The sequence below is a fragment of the Geotrypetes seraphini genome, chromosome 6 (genome assembly GCF_902459505.1).
Source record: "Geotrypetes seraphini chromosome 6, aGeoSer1.1, whole genome shotgun sequence".
NCBI classification, from domain to species: domain Eukaryota; kingdom Metazoa; phylum Chordata; class Amphibia; order Gymnophiona; family Dermophiidae; genus Geotrypetes; species Geotrypetes seraphini.
The window spans coordinates 8,276,174-8,298,853 of record NC_047089.1 but is presented as its reverse complement, the minus strand read 5'-3'; the positions used below and the strand labels follow the sequence as shown (position 1 = coordinate 8,298,853).

Genomic DNA, 22,680 nt, shown 5'->3' with positions numbered 1-22,680 from the left:
GGGCTGAGAACTTTTCAGTGTGAAGAGTTTCAGTCTCTGGTAACCAGAGCTGAGACTGTGACATCATAATGCCTCATTACACCAATAAAAGCCAACCTCATCAGTGATGTCACAATGGCTTGATTGTCCTACACTTGGCTCACTTTTATCACATACTAGGGGGTGTTGAAAAGTTCTCAGCCCGACCAAACAACTTTCTAAATTCTAAGCGTTACTTTGCCACTGGAGCTGAAAAGAGGGTTATTTGTAGAAACAAAATTCTCTGTTTTTTTGACATTGTTTCAGATCATTGGTTGAACCGTATCCACATCATTCTCGTCTTGGTTGGGCTGAGAACATTTCAGCATCCCCTCTTACTGTATGTGGCAGCAAACCACCTGGCTTTTCCTGAATGAACTAAGGAGTATGTCTAGTATTTCTGCAGTAGTCTCTGCAAGTTCTTGGTATCAGCAATATTTCTTCATAGAGGGCCAGATTTAAGGGCGAAAGCCAAAACCCACAACACACACATGCAATTATGTGCAATTCATGTTCATATAGAATTCTGCTTTTGTTCCTTATTTTCCATGTTTCTAATTTTCAGGACTCCATGAGGCTAATTCTATAAGCAGTCACTTAGTTTTCGGTGGTATGAATGTGCTCAAGTTACATAGGAACACAGAAAAATGAAGACGGATAAAGACCGTGTCTGCCTATCCATGCTGTCTACTCTTCCCTCCGTTCCCTTAGAGATCCAATGTCCCAAGGTGTCTTGAATTCAGGTACATTCTTTGTTTCCACCAGGAGTCCGTTCCATAAGAACATAAGAATTGCTGCTGGGTCAGACCAGTGGTTTCAAGTTTCAAGTTTATTAAAATTTTTGATTAATCGCTTAATCTTGCTTCAAAGCGATGTACATACATAAAAGAAAATATTTAAATTACAACTATAAGATAAAATTGCATTATGCCCAGCAGTCTGCTCACATAGTGGCCCTCTGATCAAAGACCAGCGCCCTAATTGAGACTAGCCCTACCTGCGTACGTTCTGGTTCAGCAGGAACTTGTCTAACTTTGTCTTGAATCCCTGGAGGGTGTTTTCCCCTATGACAGACTCCGGAAGAGCGTTCCAGCTCTCCACCACTCTCTGGGTGAAGAAGAACTTCCTTATGTTCGTATGGAATCTATCCCTTTTTAACTTTAGAGAGTGCCCTCTCGTTGTCTCTACCTTGGAGAGGGTGAACAATCTGTCTTTATCTGCTAAGTCTATTCCCTTCATTATCTTGAATGTTTCGATCATGTCCCCTCTCAATCTCCTCTGTTCGAGGGAGAAGAGGCCCATGCATTCACTACTACCCTTTCCATGATGGTTACTTTCACATCTATCCCCTTTCACCTTCATCCTGGAATTCTGGTCATTTACATGCTTCGTTGGACACGCGTGTGCATCCACAATAATTTCCCGGGCCCAAGACGTGATGTCGCCTGCTTTGTGGGTGGGCGTTCACACGGAAAGAGTTATGGCCCATTGTGGGAAGGCCGCATTTTTACGCATAGAGATGATAAAATGTTATAGACGCTCCAAGTTCTTTTCTGGTCGAGGTTTGTGCATTTATGCCAGCTGTATAGTTGGTGTAATGTCCATGCCTACAAAGTAGGCACGCCTAGGATGGTTTCTGCTAGTGTTCTATAACGAAAAGTAGACACCTACTTTTCTTGATAGAATAACGATTCAAAGAGGTGCCTTCCTAGTACTGAAATCTAGGCTCTCCGTTCTAGATTTACCCTCTAAGGAGTCGGTTCTAGTTAGATGCCTCCATGCTGTTATGATGCATTAACATGCTAAATCCATTATAGAAATAGTACTGTAAGCTAACGATTACAGGCCACGTTAGGGAAAGGGGATTGGGACTTGTATACCACCTTTTTTGTGGTTACACATTAAAAGTGGTTTAGATATATGCAGGGTACTGGAGGATTAAGTGACTTGTCCAGGGTCACAAGGAGCAGCGCTGGAATTTGATCCCACAACCTCTGGTTGGAGAGGCAGCGGCTCTACCAGTTAGCCACACCTTCAGTCTGTCCTAGTACGGCAACTCTTATGTTCTTATGTGAGCCAAATAAATATCAAGTTTTTTGCGATCAGACATTTGCCCACCAGATGGCGTGGGAGCACCATTAATCTTCAGCTGCTGCAATTAGAACAAAGACTCACAGTTACACCTGCTGGTTTAAATGCTGAACTTGATGTGAGTCCTTATCTGTAAAGATATTTTCAGATTTGTATTTATTTATTTATATCCCACCTTTCCAAAGGCGGGTCACAATAAAGTACATACATTACAATAATCACATGGGACCGCGGCAGAGGCAATGTGCTTCGGAGGTCAATGGCAGCCTGCTAAGTTCGCTCTGCAGGCTGCCATAATTAGGTCAGCGGCGGTCACAGCGTGGAAGACAACCTCTGTCACTGGGTCAGGAAGCAGCTTGAAGGGAAGGCCCACCTGTTGTGAGGGCACCGGCGGGATGCTGGATCTGGACACCGGGAGGGGAGGGGGAGTGAGAGTGAGAGGAGTCTTCCAAAGGACCTTGAGGAGGGGCAGGAAAACAGACTTGAAGACAAGGCAGATGCTAGACTAGAGGGGGTAGAAAGGGGAAACACACTCAAAATGTTAGCAGAAGAATGATAGAGAGAGGGAGAAGCTTGAAACAAAAGGGAGGCAGAACAGAGTGGGTCAGATGTTGGACTTGGGGTTGTATAGAGGGAAGAGAGACAGAGAGAGCGACTGCAGAGAGGTGGAAAGATTCTGGACCAGGGAGGGAGGAAGGAAGGAGAGAGAAGCAGAGAAAGACCTGGAAGAAAGGAGAACAAATGCTGGACATGGGGATGGGATGGGGGGGGTGTAAGCAGAAGAAAAACAGAGAGAGACCTGGACCAAAGAGGAAAGACAGGAGGCAGATGCTGGACTGTGGGAGGTGCAGACAGAAGAGACAGAGGGCGAGAGACCCTGAGGAAGAACAGAAAGATGGAGAGAGGGAGAGAGAGAGAGAGGGAGACCTGGAACAAAGGTGGTGGTAGGTACAAAGGAGAACTGACACTGGATCAGGGGAGGGTAAGCAGAGGGAAAAGAGAGACCTGAACCCATAAGGGATGGGGCTGGATTGTGAAAGAAATGTTGGATGTACAATCAGAAGGAAGTCCAACCAGAAACTAATTAAATCACCACACAACAAAGGTAAGAAAAATGATTTTATTTTGAATTTAGTGATCGAAATGTGTCAGTTTTGAGAATTTATATCTGCTGTGTAAATGAAAAATGAAAGGAAAAAATTGCATTACAATTAGTAGGGGAGGGGGTACAGGGTGCAGAGCCTGACAAGGAGTGTGGGGTTGGGTGCAGAGCTTGGCAGGGAGTGAGGGGGGCTGGGTGCAGAGCCTGGAATATGTTAGTGCACAATTTGGTTCAGAATGTTTTTTTTCTTGTTTTCCTACTCTAAATCTAGGGTGCGTCTTATGGTCAGGTGCGTCTTATGGAGCGAAAAATATGGTATATATTTTTTTATTATATATGAATTTATATGTTTGTTTTATATCTCATTGTTTTAATGTTCTATCATTCATGTTTTGTATGTAATTAAAATCAAGAATAATTTTTTTATATTGCTTTTTATTTTTTTAATATTATGGGGTTCTTTTTTTAAGGCACGCTAAATGCTAACGCATCCATAGAATGTAATGGGCACGTTAGCATTTAGTGTCCGCTAGTCGTTACTAAAAGAGGGGGGTATGTTTTTATATACAATATTTTGGTTAATGGTTTACTTATTGTGCACTATAGGACTCCTGAAGCAGGCTTTCCAGCCGAAACACGGCCCGTGTTGAGTCTTGGCGCTGTTTTTACTTGTATGGTTGTGATTTGGCTCAAGGACTAGGTCCTTGGTGCCCTGTTGTTAAATCCTAGTACAGAGCAACAGAACCAAAAAGAGAAAAGTCCAACCAGGAACAAACAAACCAAAACTGCAGATGTGTACAACGATGTAGGCGAATTTGATTGTGACAAACAAGCTATATATAAAACCTTTTTACCAAACAGGGGACCCAACACGGTCCGTGTTTCGGACAACCTTCATCAGGGGTCCATGGTAAGTAAAGGTAAAAACATATGTCACAACAAGTATTGAAAAAGATAATATAAAACCAAACAGATGATGTGTCATGCCGAGAGTCTCTGCAAGCAGTAAAAATCGCTAGCGTGACACATCATCTGTTTGGTTTTATATTATCTTTTTCAATACTTGTTGTGACATATGTTTTTACCTTTACTTACCATGGACCCCTGATGAAGGTTGTCCGAAACACGGACCGTGTTGGGTCCCCTGTTTGGTAAAAAGGTTTTATATATAGTTTGTTTGTCACAATCAAATTCGGTTAAATCCTAGTACAGCATCACACAGGTGTCTTAAGTAGCCAGGGGGAGGGGGGGGATAGTGAGTCATAGAGAGGAGGAGCCAGACCCATAAGCTACTCTAACCACTATATTTATGGTGGAAAGTGTGAGTCCACCAAAACTCTATTATACTGCCATATAGGTGTTACCTGCATCCATAAGGGCTACTGGGATGGTAGACAGGTGGGTATAGTAGGTTTTGGGGGAGTTTGGGAGGAATTTATTGTGAGATGTACAACTGGCACCCTCTAAGGTGCCCCACTGCTCTGTTGGCATGTCTTTGTGGCCAGTCCAAATGGTCTGGATATGAACGTTTTGAACTTGGACATTTTTGTGGTCCACAATAGTGAACAAAGTTAAGTGTCCTAAGGTTGGATGTCTTGGCCAAGATAATAATAATAGCTTTATTTTTCTATACCGCCAACACCCAAAGAGTTCTAGACGGTTGACAAAGTAAGAGGACGGAACAATTCAGTGATGAAACAGAACACATAAGAAGCCACAGTACAATAACAATAGTATGAATACGATACTATAATCATCGATCAAGCACCACATTTTTTGAACATATAAGTCTTAACTAATTTCCTGAAAGTGCAATAAGAGGCCGTCCGTCGAATCATATCATCTAACCAGACTTGAACTTTACCTGCTTGATAGGCCAAGGTTCTATCAAAAAACTTTTTATAACGGCAATTTTTGGGATTAGGAAGAGTAAATAAACCAGAGCGTCGAGTAGACTTAATCGGACTATACACTTCTCCCTCCAGTATTCGCGGTTTCAGCATTCGCAGTTTTGATTATTCACAGTTTTTAGCTTGCTGGCTCCTCCCACCAAATTACGCCATCTTGCATAGAGAAATTGCTGATTCGCAGCGTTTACAGAGAAAATCACTGATTCCCAGCACTTTCTTCACCGTGTTTTCTTCACCCTACTTTTCAAAAAAATTTATCCAGATATCTTAACCCAACCCTTCCCCCTCCTCCTAGATAAATTCTCCCCCAAAACCTCCACTTAAATAATCTCTTCCTCCCCAAAACACCAACCAAGTATTCAGATCCCTGAAATGTAACGTAATCTTATTTGTACTCTAACTGTAATCTATTTGTTATATCACACAGTAACGTACGTACAGTCAATTTAATATCCAATTTGCAAGTGCTTCCGGAATTAATCCAGGTACCTCTCCTCCCTTGTAACCAAAAAAAAAACAAAAAACACCCCAAAACTGTTGTAACTTCACTGGAAATGTCCAGTTAGCTCTTTTGTAATCCGCCTTGAACTGCAAGGTATAGGCGGAATAGAAGTCCCTAATATAATGTTTTGCCTCTCCTTCAGGAACAGGTCAGTTCTCCCACCATGTTATTCGCGATTTCGCTATATTCACAATGGTTTTTAATAGAAAATAGTGAACAACATATGAAAAAGTTATTCACGGTTTTTCTGTATTTGCGGTTCTGTTAATCCCCTATCACAGCGAATACGGAGGGAGAAGTGTACAATTCGAAATGAGAAAAAAGGTAAGATGGACATAATCCAGATAGCAATTTATAACAGATGCAAGCAAATTTGAAAAGTATTCTAGCTTCTATTAACAACAGTAGTAAGGGCTGACGTGTTCCTGTTTTTTCAATCCGAAGATTGAACAGACAGCTGTATTTCGAATTAGCCTTATTCTTCCTAGGATTGTTTTATAAGATCCCAAATCGATCTTTTTGCCGATGATGCCAAACTGTGCAATGTAGTGAGCAAAAGCACAACAGACAAAAAAGCAATGACAGACGATATGGTGCATGACTTACTTCTGCTGGAGCACTGGTCTAGGTCCTGGCAACTCAGTTTCAATGCCAAAAAATGCAAAGTCATGCACCTGGGAAGCCAGAATCCATGCAAGATCTACACCCTAAATGGCGAGATCCTGACAAGAACTGTAGCAGAAAGAGACTTGGGAGTGATTGTCAGGGAAGACATGAAGTCGGCAAACCAAGTGGAGCAAGCTTCATCCAAAGCAAGGCAAATCATAGGTTGCATACGCAGGAGTTTCATCAGCCGTAAACCTGAAGTCATTATGCCACTATATAGATCTATGGTGAGACCGCACCTGGAGTACTGTGTGCAATTCTGGAGGCCACATTACCGCAAGGATGTGCTGAGACTGGAGTCGGTCCAGAGGATGGCCACCAGGATGGTCTCGGGACTCAGGGAGCTCCCGTACGAGGAGCGGTTGGGGAATTTGCAGCTCTACTCACTCGAGGAGCGTCGAGAGAGGGGAGATATGATCGAGACATTCAAATATCTCACGGGCCGCATCAAGGTGGAAGAAGACATCTTCTTCTTCAAGGGTCCCGCGGCAACAAGGGGGCATTCGTGGAAAATCAGGGGCGGGAAACTGCACAGTGACACTAGGAAGTTCTTCTTCACTGAAAGGGTGGTTGATCGCTGGAATAGTCTTCCACTTCGGGTTATTGAGGCCACCAGTGTGGCGGATTTTAAGGCCAGATGGGATAGACATGTGGGATCTATCCGCAAAGATAGATAGGGAGGGTCACTGGGGTGGGCAGACTTGATGGGCCGTGGCCCTTATCTGCCGTCTATTTCTATGTTTCTATGTTTCTATGATTATATTGTAGTAATCGAGAATAGACAAGATTAATGCCTGAGCTAATAGTCTGAAACGGATAGGGTCAAAATATTTTTTAATTGTACGCAATTTCTGTAATGCGAAAATACACTTCTTAAGAAGCATATCAGTGTGTTTCAAAAATGGGCGTTTTCCCTCCCCGACTTTTGGACGTCCTCATGCAAACGTCCAAAGTCGGATTTGGACATTCTGTCGAAAAGAGCAACCATGAAAGTGATCCCACCAAACAACGCAGGGACATTCCTCGAGGGTTGTTAAGGTTGGCAGGAGGAAGCAGCCTTCACACACTGGTTTCCCAAAGTAGGTGTGTCATTTTGCGCCCAACCAGCAGCAAAGAGGAGGGGCCTATGTGTTCTTTCCACCTGTCTGCCTTCAATGCAGCCAATTTGCAAAGGTAAACCTACCCAGACAAACTATCAGCTGCCATATATATAAATAAACAAAAGCCCACAAGGAGAGGTAGAGGATTTCACCAGACTGCAGGCATTCAGGAATTGTACCAGATTTTTTAAGGGCTCCTTTTACTAAGCCGCGTTAGGGCGTTAACTGGCGCGGAATAGCTGGCGTTAGTTCTAGAAGCGTAGCGCGTGGTAATTTCCTGCTAGCGTGCCTTAGTAAAAGGAGCCCTAAGCGCCACAGAAAATGCAAAGAAGTAACCTACCTTCCTAGCGTCTGGCGATCAATTTTATAGTTGCTAATGAAACCCATGTCTTCAAACATACTTAGAGTAGCCTGTAAGGAAAGAGAAAATAATGTGGATAATAGAAAGAGAAATGTTCGGTCTCTGTACTGATGCGTGAGGACTGAGAAAACAAAGCTAGCAAATAAAGGATGTGATATCCAAAGCACGTAGCAATTCTTGATTTAACCGATACGCTGAATGAGTAATTTTGTGCGTAGATCTCTGTGGGGTTGCATGCCACTTCTCCACTTTGCACACGGCCTCTCCTTGAAAAAAATACGTTAGCCAATATTTCACATCTGTTGCTTGTTATTTTCACAGAGTCTCTCTTGGTCCTCGCAGTATTTAAGAACGTAAGAGCTGCCATACTGGGACAGACCGAAGGTCCATCAAGCCCAGGATCCTGTCTCCAGACAGCGGCCAAGGCCGGTCCCACGTACCTAGCTAGATCCCAAGGAGGAAAACAGATTTTTATGCAGCTTATCCTAGGAATCAGCAGTGGATGTCCCCACCTCCGTCTCAATAATGGCCTATGGACTGCTTTTAGAAAATGGTCCAAACCTTTTTTTTAAACCCTGCTAAGCTATCCGCTTTCACCAAACCCTCCAGCAATGAATTCTACAGTTCATTTTGCAGTCTCAGTTCTACACAGTGAGTGAAGAAATATTATCTCCTGTTTGTTTTAAATTTACTACTTAGTAGCTGGTCCTAATATTTGATAAAGTAATAAGTGCTCTCTATTTACTCGTTCCATAGCACACATAGAGGTAGCTTGAGTTAACACACAATAATGTGTGTAACTCTGAGTTCAGAACACAAATGGTAAATAAGTCTCATTGAGAATAATGGGGCTTGAAACATTTAATCTGCATTAAAATCACATTAACTCGTGCTAACTAATTAACACGTGAGTAAATGAAGCTCATAATTTTGTAAATCTCTATCATTCTCTCATACTATAATATATTCAATATAATATAATATATTCAATATAATATATTCAATATAATATAACTAATAATATATTCAAATCAACAAATCTTAGAATTTAGCATGCACTAATTCTTTAGTAAAGAGCCCCTAAGTCTTCTCCTCTCCAAGCTAAGCACTCCTAACCCTGGGCTTGAGAAACCTGTCCTGCGATCCCACAGCCAATCAGCTGTTGAGGATATCCACTGTGAACAGGTTTGAGATACATTTTTAATTGTAAGATAAATGTAATTTAATTTTAGATTCAAACATATGATCCACACAATCCCCGATGAGAAGATCTAGGAGGTGTATGCCCACAACCAAAAGCAATATATCATCCCCCCATCCATTAGATCAGTGGTTCCCAACCCTGTCCTGGAGGACCACTAGGCCAGTCGGGTTTTCAGGCTAGCCCTAATGAATATGCATGGAGCAGATTTGCATGCCTGACACCTCCATTATATGCAGCTCTCTCTCATGCACATTCATTAGGACTATCCTGAAAACCCGACTGGCCTGGTGGTCCTCCAGGACAGGGTTGGAGACCACTGCATTGGATCACTAGACAGTCTTTGGAACTTCAGGAAAGTCGTGAAAACTTTTCCCTTTACAAACCCAGCTCCGTAACAACCCGCGTCGACACCCCAGACGGATGGATCTCAAAGGCACCGCCTAATGCACCAAACGACAGCTCTAAACTCGCAGGCCAACGCAAATATAACCCGAATTACCACCACATCCTCCGACAACAAAGATACACCCACCTGCTTGGAAAGCTATGTTAACTCTGTGTTGTATCGACACAGTCAACGCTGCAAGTTAATCCACCCGATGCCTCCTAAGTCTGTATTTTAAGTCTGTATGTTATGTCAAAACTTTCAGAAAAGAAATAAAAACCCTGCTATTCAAGAAATCGATGAAGACTAACTAACACCGTATGAAACATTTCAATCCTCTGAAGCAAACCGCTCTACTCTGTAACACCTCTGGACATGTCCAGAAATCCTCTTCTGTAATCCGCCTTGAACTGCAAGGTAATGGCGGAATAAAAATCACTAATGTAATGTAATGTCTATACTGTAAATGCTGAAAAGTCTGTATTTCTTACTAAAGTTTGTCCTACCCATACTATGAATGTCCTCCTGTATCCCATTCTGGGCTCCTTTGGGAGGACGGGCTAAACAAATAAATAATATATTCAAATCAACAAATCAGGATGGATTGAAACGTTTGTTCAATAACTACATTTTTTTTCTAGTTAAAGAGAGGTGTAAAGTTTGACATGCTATGACAAGTGTCTGGGGTTAATCCATTCAAGTTTCTCAGTTTTCCTTTCAAAGATTTTTTTTTTTTTTCATTCCACCTCGAGTGATTTGGGGAGAATTATCGTAACACTGAGGGAATCTTCTTCTTTTCCATCCTACCTAATGGCCAGAGAGTTAAAGGGCTTCAGGGCTGTTGAAAAAGAGGCCGTAAGTTACAGCCTCTGATCTTTACTCACCATGGACGTGTCATCTTCTGGGAGGGACCTCGGAGTGTACGTAAAACTGTCAAAACTTGGGTGAATTTCAGATACAGGCATAATTCCATAGCTTAACAGCTTGGTATATTCATCATCCGAGACCTAGAATTAAATGAAAAACATCTAGCCAAATTCTTCTACATTGCACCTGCAGACTACAAGTGGGCAATCAGTTTCGGGGAAGGGATTCTGCAGCTAGCTAGCTTGGGGATCGTTTTATATGTGCTTATCCTAGCCTCTTGCTTTTTTTGTCTTTCCATCTGCTGAAGGTTGTTTATATAAAAGATATTGTCATTTCAGGCTGCTACTTGGGATAAAGACTTCAGTCATAAGAACGTAAGAATAGCCTCACTGGGTCAGAACAATGGTCAATCAAGCCCAGTAGCCCGTTCTCACGATGGTCAATCCAGGTCCCTAGTACCTGGCCAAAACCCAAAGAGTAGCAACATTCCAGCATCTCAAAGAATAGCAAGATTCCGGAACCCCAATGAGAGCAACATTCCAGAGCTGAGATTGTGATGTCATAATGCCTCAGAGCCAACCTCAGCAGTGATGTCACAATGGCTTCATTGTCCTATATTTGGCTCATGTAAAAATATAAGAATAGCCTCACTGGGTCAGAACAATGGTCCATCAAGCCCAGTAGCCCGTTCTCACGATGGCCAATCCAGGTCACTAGTACCTGGCCAAAACACAAGGAGTAGCAACATTCCAGCATCTCAAAGAATAGCAAGATTCCAGAACCCCAATGAGAGCGACATTCCACTCAGAATCCTAAACAATAGCAAGGTTCTGGAATCCCAGAGAGCAACAAGATTCTAGAATCCCAAAGAGTAGCAACATTCCATGCTGCCGATCCAGGGCAAGCAGTGGCTTCCCCATGTTAGTCGTTTGATAACCAGTTCTGCTTTTTATCAGGATTTTAGGAAATTGTTACAAACCCACGATAGTGGTTTTTAGTGCAGGCCGGCGCGCTGAATGCTCTGCGCTGCTCCCGACGCTCATGAATGTCGGGAGCAGCGCAGAGCATTCGGCACGCCAGCCTGTGCTAAAAAAAAACGCTATTGCAGTTTTGTAAAAGGGGTGTGTGGGTATTTATTTGCAAAATTTTTGGAAGCTTGATGTCTTGTATTTCGCTGTGATTTTTCAGTCCTCTTTTATCCTGAAAACCACATAGAATTTCAAGGTGATGCGGTATACAAATACATTTTTATGCTGTCATGTTATTCTGGATATAGCTCGCCCCTTTTTTCATTTATAGCTGAAAGTGAGTTACATTCAGACATTGTAGGTCCTCCCTGTCCCCAGAGAGTTTAAATCTACGTTTGTCCTTGAGATAATGGAGGAAAGTCAACATGGGCTCACACTGGGTTGGGCCCATATGCCTAAGGCCCCGCCCATAGGAGGGGCCTAAGGGTACTGGGCCGATTCCACTCTAAAGTGTCTCATATTCGCAAATATTCCCTATGTGAAATAGGGAATCCGTGGTAAGATTTTAATTATATAGAAGCTCCACCCACATCGCACCCAAATCACCTCCCCTTGTGACTTCCAAAGACAGGATTTTACATGTGTATGAGATATGCCGATATTTGCATGTGCATATAATGAACGAGGCTTCACAAATAAGAACCTCTGTGATATAGAGACTAAAATAGATTGGTCATGCCTTGTTGCGCATGAGCTCTGCTAGGTTATTCCTGCTATAAAGAAGCCACATTCTGTTCTCCTACCTTCATATGGTACATCATCATTTCATTTGCCAGATGGCTTCGGTATTGAGCTTCATGGACTTGCTTGTAGAGCAATGACTGTAAAAGACAGACAGAGAATCTATGAAGTGGAAGACCAAGGCTCAAAGGTGCTCACTGGGCAATCACTCACTTTGCACGGCTTATCCAATGGCTACCACGTCAAGACATATCCTCCTATCTCTCCTAGCTGCCTGCAAGCCCCACACATCCGTACGCCTCCTCTAAGGCAGCCAGTCCTGTTCCAGAAGAGAGGCTGATGGTTCGGCGACTGCTCTACAACATCCCTTGATCGCGTTATGTCAAAGTGACTTCCCTACTTTACCTTCCACTTTGGAAGGGGTCCCAGTAGGTATAAATGGGTTCCAACTTGCAGAGTGAGAAGCGATCTCCCTTCCAAATACAGATATCAACAACCGCCCTGTGCTCACCCAGGATGTGTCCAAACTCTGAAAGGCATTTTCAGGGCAATTCTAGACTTGGAGCCTTCAGTCAGGCACATCGATGGTTCACACCGAGTAGCAATATGATAACGGCATTTGTGCACCAAGATGTCATGATAGAATACAAGTGTAGATCTGAACTGGTCAATGAGAGGAGTAAATGGGCACATTTAAGTGCATCATGCAATACAAATAACCTAGAAGTCTGTAGGTTATGAGCATAAATCGGAGACACTTTCATGTCACTTCCGTGCTCTGCTCAAATGTAACACGATCTATCCAGTCTGCTCGACAAGGTGGCCAGAGCTGAATTTGACACTCTACAAAGGTTCCATTTCTTCCTGATTAAACACTGGCATACTTAATCTCTTTCCCTGGGCACAGGCCGTAGAAGTGTCCCCAACACTGGTCTCAAAGCCAACTCCAGCCTTGATCCTGATCTGTCTTTGCCATTTACGGGGCTCATAATGTAGTCGTCCGCCCAGCACTGGACATACTTCCAACCTCGGAAGCTGCCGCTAAAGCTTTTAAGTTTTGCCCCTCTTGTGGTTGCAAGCTAAGGCACTTAAGCATTTGATTATAGAGTAGCCAAATTTCTCGGCACTTAACTGGAAGCTCCAGGTTACAGAACTGCCCTTTTGGTGTGATGTCTCCCTGTGTAAACTATCTAATGAAAAGTCTACATGTAAAATATGAGTAATCAAATTTATGTATACCCTAGAGCAGGGGTAGGCAATTCTGGTCCTCGAGAGCCGGAGCCAGGTCAGGTTTTCAGGAAATCCACAATAAATATGCATGACATAGATTTGCATCTCAAGGAGGCAGTGCATGCAAATCCATCTCCTATATATTCATTGTGGATATCCTGAAAACCTGACCTGGCTCCGGCTCTCGAGGATTGGAATTGCCTACCCCTGCCCTAGAGGAAAGGAGGGACGAGATATGATTCAGCTGTTCACATACTTGAAAGGTATTAACGTAGAACAAAATCTTTTCCAGAGAAAGGAAAATGGTAAAACCAGAGGACATAATTTGAGGTTGAGGGGGTGGTAGATTCAAGAGTAACGCTAGGAAATTCTTCTTTACGGAGAGGGTGGTGGATGCCTGGAATGCGCTCCCGAGAGAGGTGGTGGAGAGGAAAACGGTGATTGAGTTCAAGCAAGCGGGATGAACACAGAGGATCTCGAATCAGAAAATAATGGGTATACATTGAAGGAACTAAGGCCAGTACTGGGCAGACTTGCACGGCTTGTGTCCCGTATATGGACATTCAGTGGAGGATGGGCTGGGGAGGGTTTTGATGGTTAAGAGGGGCTGGAGTGAGCTTTGATGGAGACTCCAGTTAATGGAACCTAAGCACAGTACCCGGCAGGGCTCTGGGTTTCTGAGCCAGAAATATCTAACAAAAAAGACCATTTAAACCAAATTAATTTATGGAGCATGGGCAGACTGGATGGACCACTCGGGCCTTTATGTTACATCCAAATCTATTTCTGTAACTTTACCAGAAATATGTACATGTAGGACGCATATGGGCTAACCCTCCATCCAGTGGCGTAGAAAGGAGGGGCGGGTGGGGGTGGACTGCCCCAAGCACCGTCTTCACAAGGGGTGCCAACGCCTCTCCTCTTCTCCAACCCTCAAAAGGAAGACATGTCCGGGGGAATCTGGACCCTGGTAACCCCACATGCACCTAATGTGCCACATTATGGAAAGGCAGCTTGGAGGGATTGTTGCAATGGCACACTGGTCAGCTCAGCTGTTGAATAAGGTATGACAAGGTCAGGAAATGCACACGCTGAGCCCAGCTGGAGAGGAGTGGGTGTTTCTACGTAATAAAAAGAGCTTCACATTCCTTTGCTCACTGTAGGGGAAAATAGGGTTACCATTTTTCAGGCCGCAAAACTCCAGACACATGGCCCCACTCTGTTCTGCCTCTAGCCCCGCCCAGTTCCAACCGGCCCCTCTCAGCTCCGCCCCATTCCGGCCCAGCCCCTCCCAGTTCCGCTCCCAGCCCCCCCTGAACCTCCTTCACTGACAAACTCCAGCTGTGTCCGGAGGGCCTGGAGCATGCCTGGATGTGTGTGTCATCATCCGCCCATACTCAGAGGCCCTCCAGATGCGGCCGGAGCTCGTCGGGGCTTTCCAAAGCCCGGATAAACGGCCAAGTTTTGGAAAGTCCATCCGAGACCCCGGACAGTCCTCTAAAAAGAGGACATGTCCGGGTTTTCCTGGATATCTGGTATCCCTAGAGGGAAAACCTACAAGCTATATTTTAACAAGACGCAAAAAAAGCACGTGACTTACGTGTGCAATGCTAATTCCACAGTAGATGGAGAAAGCCGTCGCTAAATCTTCGTCAAACTTGCTGAATCCAGGGCCGTTAATCTTATTCACCAGCTCTGCCACCCCAATCACCTCTGAAAAGGAAAATACAGCCGGATAAGGGAGACGCAGTTGGTACCTTGCACAGATGGGTTTATATAACGTAATACTAAACAAGCTGTGATCTGGGTGCAGAGAAGAATGGTCGATTTGCACGTCCAGTTTAAAATGGCGTTAACTTCTACTGATCCCTGGGCCCACCGACAAATCTGCGCTCAACAATTGCGCACACGGACAAGGGTGCCCCTAAAATCTTAATCTGCCATAAGTGGATATCTGGAAGGCCCTAATTTGCTCAGACTCCTCAGGCCCCGTCCCTTGGGAGGGGCTTGAGGCGCCTCAAGCCCCTCCCAAGGGACGGGGCCTGAGGAGTCTGAGCAAATTAGGGCCTTCCAGATATCCATTTATGTAAAGGGTTCCCATATTTTCATTTGAATAATAGTAATTTTGTAACTTTTCCTTACCTTTTCCCTTTCCTTATGTATCTGAGTTTGTCTGTATTGTCAGTTTGTTTTTTATCCCCTTTTAAAGCTGTACAATATATATTTTTAATGTCTCTCGCTTAGTATGTAATAAGCGATTTATCAAATATGATTAAACTTGAAACTTGATAATCATAATGTAAACCTAATCCTAACACTAGATAAGTCCCCCTCAAAAAAGAGGATTACTTTGTAACCCTCAAAAAGACAAAATAGTATCCATTCAGTGCGCGCATTTGTCGTGAGTGCAATTGTCAGGGCGCATTTGTCGAGCTGTCAGTGTAACCTCTTGCTCATTGCTATCTCTCTATAATTCTTCCCACGTGTTATTTTCTTTTCAGAAATTCCCAGGGGTGAGGAGAAGATGGCCTCCACACGGCACAACCTGCTCCTCTACGGATATAAGAACTGCGCAGGAAGGGAAATTTACTTAAAGTTGGCAGTTCAGTATAGCCACGGACCCCAGATTCTGCAAACGTGCACACGCTAACTTTTTGTGCCCGCACGTTACAGAATAAGGGCATTTACGCGTTCAAATGAATGATTTAATTGGCTTGAACGAGTCATAATCGCCAATGACTACTGTTAATTGCCATAATTTGCACCAATTACACATACCTGCCCTAAGTCATTATTCTATAAAGTCTGTGTGCTAAATCCTGCACACGCAATGCAAGGTGGGAGGGGCAATAGGAGGGGCCTGGGTGGGATTAGCTCGCAGACTGTACCGAGGAGTAGCATTTGGGCGCCTTAACTGACATCAGTTCACTGCTCCCATCCCCATTTGCTCCTGATATACCCTTTATATGAGACACGAAGGTGTGCAAAAAATAATGTACATAGTAATACAGGGTCCGATATGCAAAGTGATTTAAATGGTCAGCAGAGGCTCTTGGCCATTTAAATCACCGGCCTAGGGCCAACTGGGCAAATTCAGCAGCAATTAACCAGATAGGGCCGTTGAATATCCCCTTCTGAAACTGGTTAGTTTGTGGTGGTCCCAGGGGCTATGTTTTCATTTAAATTTTTTATTCATTTTCAAAATTACATTAAGTGTTACATATATTCAATCACATTAACAATAAACATATCACTTACAGGCTATCATTTACACATTACATAAATTCTTATCCCTCCCCCTTCCCACCCCTCCCTACCATATATTCCATTATAATATAAATATGTATTAATAAAATATCTACACCCTACCTAATTAAACTGATAAATGTAAGGGAAACAATTTCAACTAATCCGTACAATATTTTGTTAATGGTTTCCACACATCCTGAAATTTCTTGAAATATCCCTTTTGTAATGCAATAAATCTTTCCATTTTATAGATATGGCATAGTTATAATTTAATCCCAGGGGCTATGTTAGCCAGTTAACAGAGATTTTCAGTCTGCTAATTGGCTGAAAAACTGTATAACTCTTTCTCTCTCCGAGCGATCCCACTGCCTATCCCAGGCTCTCTTGAATTCAGACACAGTCTCCGTCTCCACCACCTCTTCCGGGAGACTGTTCCACGTATCTACCACCCTTTCTGTAAAAAAGTATTTCCTTAGATTGCTTCTAAGCCTATCACCTCTTAACTTCATCCTATGCCCTCTCATTCCAGAGCTTCCTTTCAAATGAAAGAGACTCGACTCGTGCATTTACATCATGTAGGTATTTAAACGTCTGTCATATCTCCCCTCTGCTGACTTTCCTCCAAATTATACATATTGAGATCTTTAAGTCTGACCTTGTGCACCTTATGACGAAGACCACCGACCATTTTAGTAGACATGATAGAAACATTCAAATACATCACGGGCCGCACTGAAGTGGAAGAAGAAATCTTTTATCTTATGGGTCCTGCTAAAACTCAGGGGAGGAAGATTTCATGGGGACACCAGGAAATACTTTTTCACCGAAAGGGTAATTGATAAATGGAATGGTCTTCCACGCCAGGTAGTTGAGGCCAGTACAACGCTCGACTTCAAGGGACGATGGGACCGTCAGGTGGGGTCGCTCCAGAGGAATGCTTAAAAGACAGATTCTCGAGGAGGGAGGGTTCTTGAGTGGGCAGACTTGATGGGCCATCGGCCCATTTCTGCCGTCATACTCTATGTTTCTATGTCTCCTCTGAACTGACTCCATCCTGTTTATATCTTTTTGAAGGTGTGGTCTCCAGAATTGTACACAATATTCTAAATGCGGTCTCACCAGAGTCTAATAGAGGGCCATCTATACCTCCTTTTTCCTACTGGCCATACCTCTCCCTATGCACACTAGCATCCCCTTCTAGATTTTGCCATCACCTTTCAACCTGTTTGGCCACCTTAAGATCATCACATACAATCCCACCCAAGTCCCGCTCTTCTGTCATGCACATAAGGTCTTCACTTCTTAAACTTAAGCACTGCTAAGCGTCCGAGTTAGAGGATGGTAAATAGGCCAGTTAAAACCTAGCCTAATGTAGTGGCACCTATCTTTAGGCTTGATTCTATAAATGGTACCTAGTGTTTGATTAACAACTACGCAAACTGCGGCCTATAAGTTAGATATGGTTAGGCGCCATTTATAGAGTTAGGCCCGTGGTATCCAAGGTAAGGTCTTCCTTGTGATCTCTCCAGAGACGATACTTTTCACTGTCTCCTGCCAGCAGAATATATCCTTATGCAACCAAGCACACTCTTGGCTTGCCCAGTAGCTCATTTATATTGACTGGTTTCATAGAAACCATTTTGGAGTAAATTCTCAAAGGCTTAAGCTCCTTTAACATGGGAATGTGTATTTTGATGTTAATTTTATGTCTATATGTACAGCCTGCATAACCCTAATAATGCTTTAGAAGTGATACTATACGTAGTTACAGTAGTCTAATTAAGATTATCCACTATGTAAGCTGTAGTTTTGTTTTGCTGCCTGACAGCATACATATACAATAACAATGGACATACCTTTGGTTAAAAAGAAAAGAGGTTTTAAGAGTGGGAATATTTTGGAAGTATGTCTAAAAACGACATCCAATGGTTTCATTTTCAGAAATGTGCATATGCAAAGCAAAAACCCTATCTATGATCCTTATCCCACAGCAGTTGAGTTGATATCTGCCCCTACTAGTATCCCCGACATGGGAGATATATAATGCATGTAAATGAGAGGATTAGGTGTATCAGTCATCACTCACCACTGTTCTCATTCTTGATGGGAAAGCAGAGGATATTTCGGGTCCTGAAGCCCGTGCTGTCATCAATTCCCCGGTAGAAAAGTGGGTGTGAATAAGCATCCTTGATGTTGAGAATTTTGCCCGTGGTTGCAACATGCCCCGCTATACCTTGATCTGCTGGAATTCTGATATCATAGCTCTGTGAGGACAAGAACTCAGAAGTAATTACAGTCCTTTATTTCAATTTTCATTCTCATTCTACAGTTTGTGCTTTCTTCTGTTACATATCAGGCACGGACAGTTAGACGATGACAACATATAAAGGACCACTTATGTTTAGCTTCTGGGTTCTCACTGGTCTTGATTTTCTCCCTCTCTTCGGGGCCATTGCAGAAAGCTATGAATTAGAATGTTGAGCTGCACGGGAATGGGGACTGCAGGAATCTAACGGAAGCCACGGGATTCCTGTGGGGATTGAAGAAGTCACCGTGGGATTCCCAGGAAAATGGAAGAAGTTGCTGCGAGATTCCCGTGGGAGTGTAGTCAGAATCTCTGGTGACTCTAGAATAAAGCTCGAAATGCATAGACAGAGGCAGTTAGAGCGCCAGAACGAGGCTTGGAACACCCAGAGAGGCAGCTGGAACAACAGGATGAGGCTTGGAACGCTCATTGGCTGAATAGTGAATACCATCCAAGAAAGCAGGGAGGCTGTCGGGGTTAGGAGAAAACAGAGGGCTGCGAGCAAGTAAATAATAGCACTGAGTCCTGTGGATATGGGTGGGAATGGTGGGTGATGGATCTTAGCAGGTATGAGTGGGAATGGGTTGGATTCAATTGGCGATGGGTAGGGATGGGTGAAATTTCTGTCACGAGCAACTCTAGAAGAACTATGTGCCGACAGCTGAGCACATGGTTATTAATGCAAACTTCATGAAAAAGAAAATTTTCTGCCTGCTGATGAAATAAGCTAATCATAGGCAAATCTGAAGCATGCAAAATTTGTGTGACAATCAGGGACACAAATGCAAAGTAGTGTGCATACATCTGAGAAAAATGAAAGTGTCAGCACACATCCACGCATGTGCCGGAATGTTATTCTACAGATAAATATCACCCAGTGATGGTGATATTTATACATAGAATGCTATTCCAGTGCACAGAGAGAGTTTTTCCCCCCCCTGCTTGAGACCTGTGCACAGAACCATTACCTCCTATTATTTTTTAAAAGCTGCAGCTACTGTAATGGGTGACGGGACCAAATTGCGCGAGACAACGGCACGACGACAACTGAGCGCCAATAACTGAGAGCAAGGTTGACGGCGCGCCGAAGAAAAGCACTATTTTAAAGGGCTCCGACGGGGGGTGTGGGGGGAACCCCCCCACTTTACTTAACAGACATTGCGCTGGCGTTGTGGGGGGTTGTAACCCCCCACATTATACTTAAAACTGAACTTTTTCCCTAAAAAATAGGCAAAAAGTTCGGTTTCAAGTATAATGAGGGGGGTTACAACCCCCAACAACGCCAGCGCGATGGCTGTTAAGTAAAATAGGGGGGTTCCCCACCAACACCCCCCGTCGGAACCCTTTAAAACAGTGCTTTTCTTCGGAGCGCCATCAACCTTGCGCTCAGTTGTCTGCGCGCCGTTGTCTCGCACGATTTTGTCTATGAACCACTGTAATGCTTTACTATAACAAAAAGTCTGATCTTAAATAGTAAGAATTCAAGCTACTGTTAAAATTGGAGAAAAATGACCTCAGCGACCTTGAAGCCAGACTTGACTGTAGTCAGCTTCTCTCAGGCTCCACTTTTCTTTCATCAAGCAAGCTCTTGATATTTTTTGAGTTTGAAATTTGGCTGCTTAAAATGATAGATTTGATCTTTTGAAAGCACATTATAGACACTTAAAAGCACGAGCAGAAAAAATATCTGGAGGGTTTTCTGAGCAACGAAAGAAATGTGAAACCTGAATAAAAAGCAGAGAGATTCCACTTTTCTTTCATCAGTCGAACTCTTGATATTTTTGAGTTTGAAATTTGGCTGCATAAGATTATAGATCTGATACTTTGAAAGCACATTATAGACACTTAAAAGCGCTAGCAGAAAAAAATATATATATTTGGAGGGTTTTTTTGACCGATGAAAGAAATGTGAACCCTGAGAAAAAGCAGACTAAAGTCTGTCTTCGAGGTTGCTGAGGTCATTTTCTCCAGTTTTTTAAAGTAGGCGTGAATTCTTACTATTTAATTTAAGAACAGACTTTTTGTTATAGTAAAGTTTGTCACTTTGATGGCCTGATTATAACTCATAATAATAATTACATTACATTACATTAGAGATTTCTATTCCGCCATTACCTTACGGTTCAAGGCAGATTACAAAAGAGATGAAAAACGTTGGGTTACAATGGAAGAACATTTGTCCTTTCTAGAGCGGTAAAGAGTAGGTTATGTAGTTTCTGTGTGGCGGGAAGAGGGAGGGGGGGGGAGGAAGGGCGGTAAGTTTGAAGTTAGGGCTGTTTCAGGAATTTCTTGAAGAGTAAAGTTTTTATTTCTTTTCTGAACGTCTTGTAGTCTGGTGTCGTTATCAGTAGATTGGAGATTTGGTTATCTAGTTTAGCTGCTTGAGTGGCCAGGAGGCCGTCGTATAGCTTTTTCCATTTTACTAATCAATTTATATACCGCAGGGCCGTAAAGTTCTATGCGGTTTACAAAAAATGAAAAAGATTACAATTAAGAGATGAAATTAAGAATAATACTATAATGATCTAGGTGGTTCATTACAATATCCATACCAATTACTTGCCTAAGGGCTCTTTTTACAAAGCACGCGCTAGCTGCTACTGTCTCCTTTTGAGCAGGCGGTAGATTTCCGGCTAGCGCACGCGACTCCGGTGCGTGCGATAAAACCGCTAGCGCGGCTTTGTAAAAGGAGCCCTAAATGTTTCAGGAACAAATATGTCTGCTAAATGTCAACGTAGGAATCAGAAAGCGTCAACCCATAATGCTGCTTGATATGACAGAAGATATTCATGATGGGTTTTTAAAAATTTGCAGCCCCTAACAGGCGGAAAAACAAAATTCAAACGCGAGTTTCTCCTGTGTTTGTTGGTTGCACAAGAGAAGAGCTCAATTATATATTTGGGAGACGGACCAGACGGAGTCTTAAAGCAGAAGCAACCAAACTTGATCACCTGCGCCTCCATTGGCAATGTAATGCTGGCAGCAAAAATTAAACATAAAAGCATAAGCAGTGCCTGCGCTGGGTCAGACCTGGGGTCCATCGCGCCCAGCAGTCCGCTCACGCAGCGGCCCAACAGGTCCAGGGCCTGTGCAGTAATCCTCTATCTATACCCCTCTATCCCCTTTTCCAGCAGGAAATTGTCCAATCCTTTCTTGAACCCCAGTACCGTACTCTGCCTTATTACGTCCTCTGGAAGCGTATTCCAGGTGTCCACCACCCGTTGGGTGAAGAAGAACTTCCTGGCATTTGTATTGAATCTGTCCCCTTTCAACTTTTCCGAATGCCCTCTTGTTTTTTTATTTTCTGAAAGTTTGAAGAATCTGTCCCTCTCTACTCTCTCTATGGCCTTCATGATCTTATAAGTCTCTATCATATCCCCTCTAAGTCTCCTCTTCTCCAGGGAAAAGAGTCCCAGTTTCTCCAATCTTTCTCTATCTGTCTCTCTCTATTTCTGTCTCTCTCTCTTTCTCTCTCTCTTTCTTTCTATCTCTCTCTCTCTGTCCCTCTCTACTCTCTCTATGGCCTTCATGATCTTATAAGTCTCTATCATATCCCCTCTAAGTCTCCTCTTCTCCAGGGAAAAGAGTCCCAGTTTCTCCAATCTTTCTCTATCTGTCTCTCTCTATTTCTGTCTCTCTCTCTTTCTATATATTTCTCTCTGTCTCCATTTCTCTCTCTCTTTCTGTCCCTCTCTACTCTCTCTATGCCCTTCATGATGTTATAAGTCTCTATCATATCCCCTCTAAGTCTCCTCTTCTCCAGGGAAAAGAGTCCCAGTTTCTCCAATCTTTCTCTATCTGTCTCTCTCTATTTCTGTCTCTCTCTCTTTCTTTCTATCTCTCTTTCTATATATTTCTCTCTGTCTCCATTTCTCTCTCTCTTTCTGTCCCTCTCTACTCTCTCTATGGCCTTCATGATCTTATAAGTCTCTATCACATCCCCTCTAAGTCTCCTCTTCTCCAGGGAAAAGAGTCCCAGTT

The 22,680-nt window shown here is 43.2% G+C and overlaps 1 protein-coding gene across 1 annotated transcript in view; it reads right to left on the bottom strand.

The window, feature by feature from the left end:
- Positions 1-22,680, bottom strand: part of PDE2A (phosphodiesterase 2A) — a 505,027-nt gene that overhangs the window by 19,953 nt on the left and 462,394 nt on the right. The window contains exons 17-21 of the mRNA XM_033947538.1: positions 18,481-18,658; positions 14,746-14,858; positions 11,978-12,055; positions 10,224-10,346; positions 7,730-7,800 (exon numbers count right to left, since the gene is read on the bottom strand). Of these exons, the coding sequence (XP_033803429.1) occupies positions 7,730-7,800; positions 10,224-10,346; positions 11,978-12,055; positions 14,746-14,858; positions 18,481-18,658 (563 nt within the window). The remainder of the gene's footprint in view (positions 1-7,729; positions 7,801-10,223; positions 10,347-11,977; positions 12,056-14,745; positions 14,859-18,480; positions 18,659-22,680) is intronic.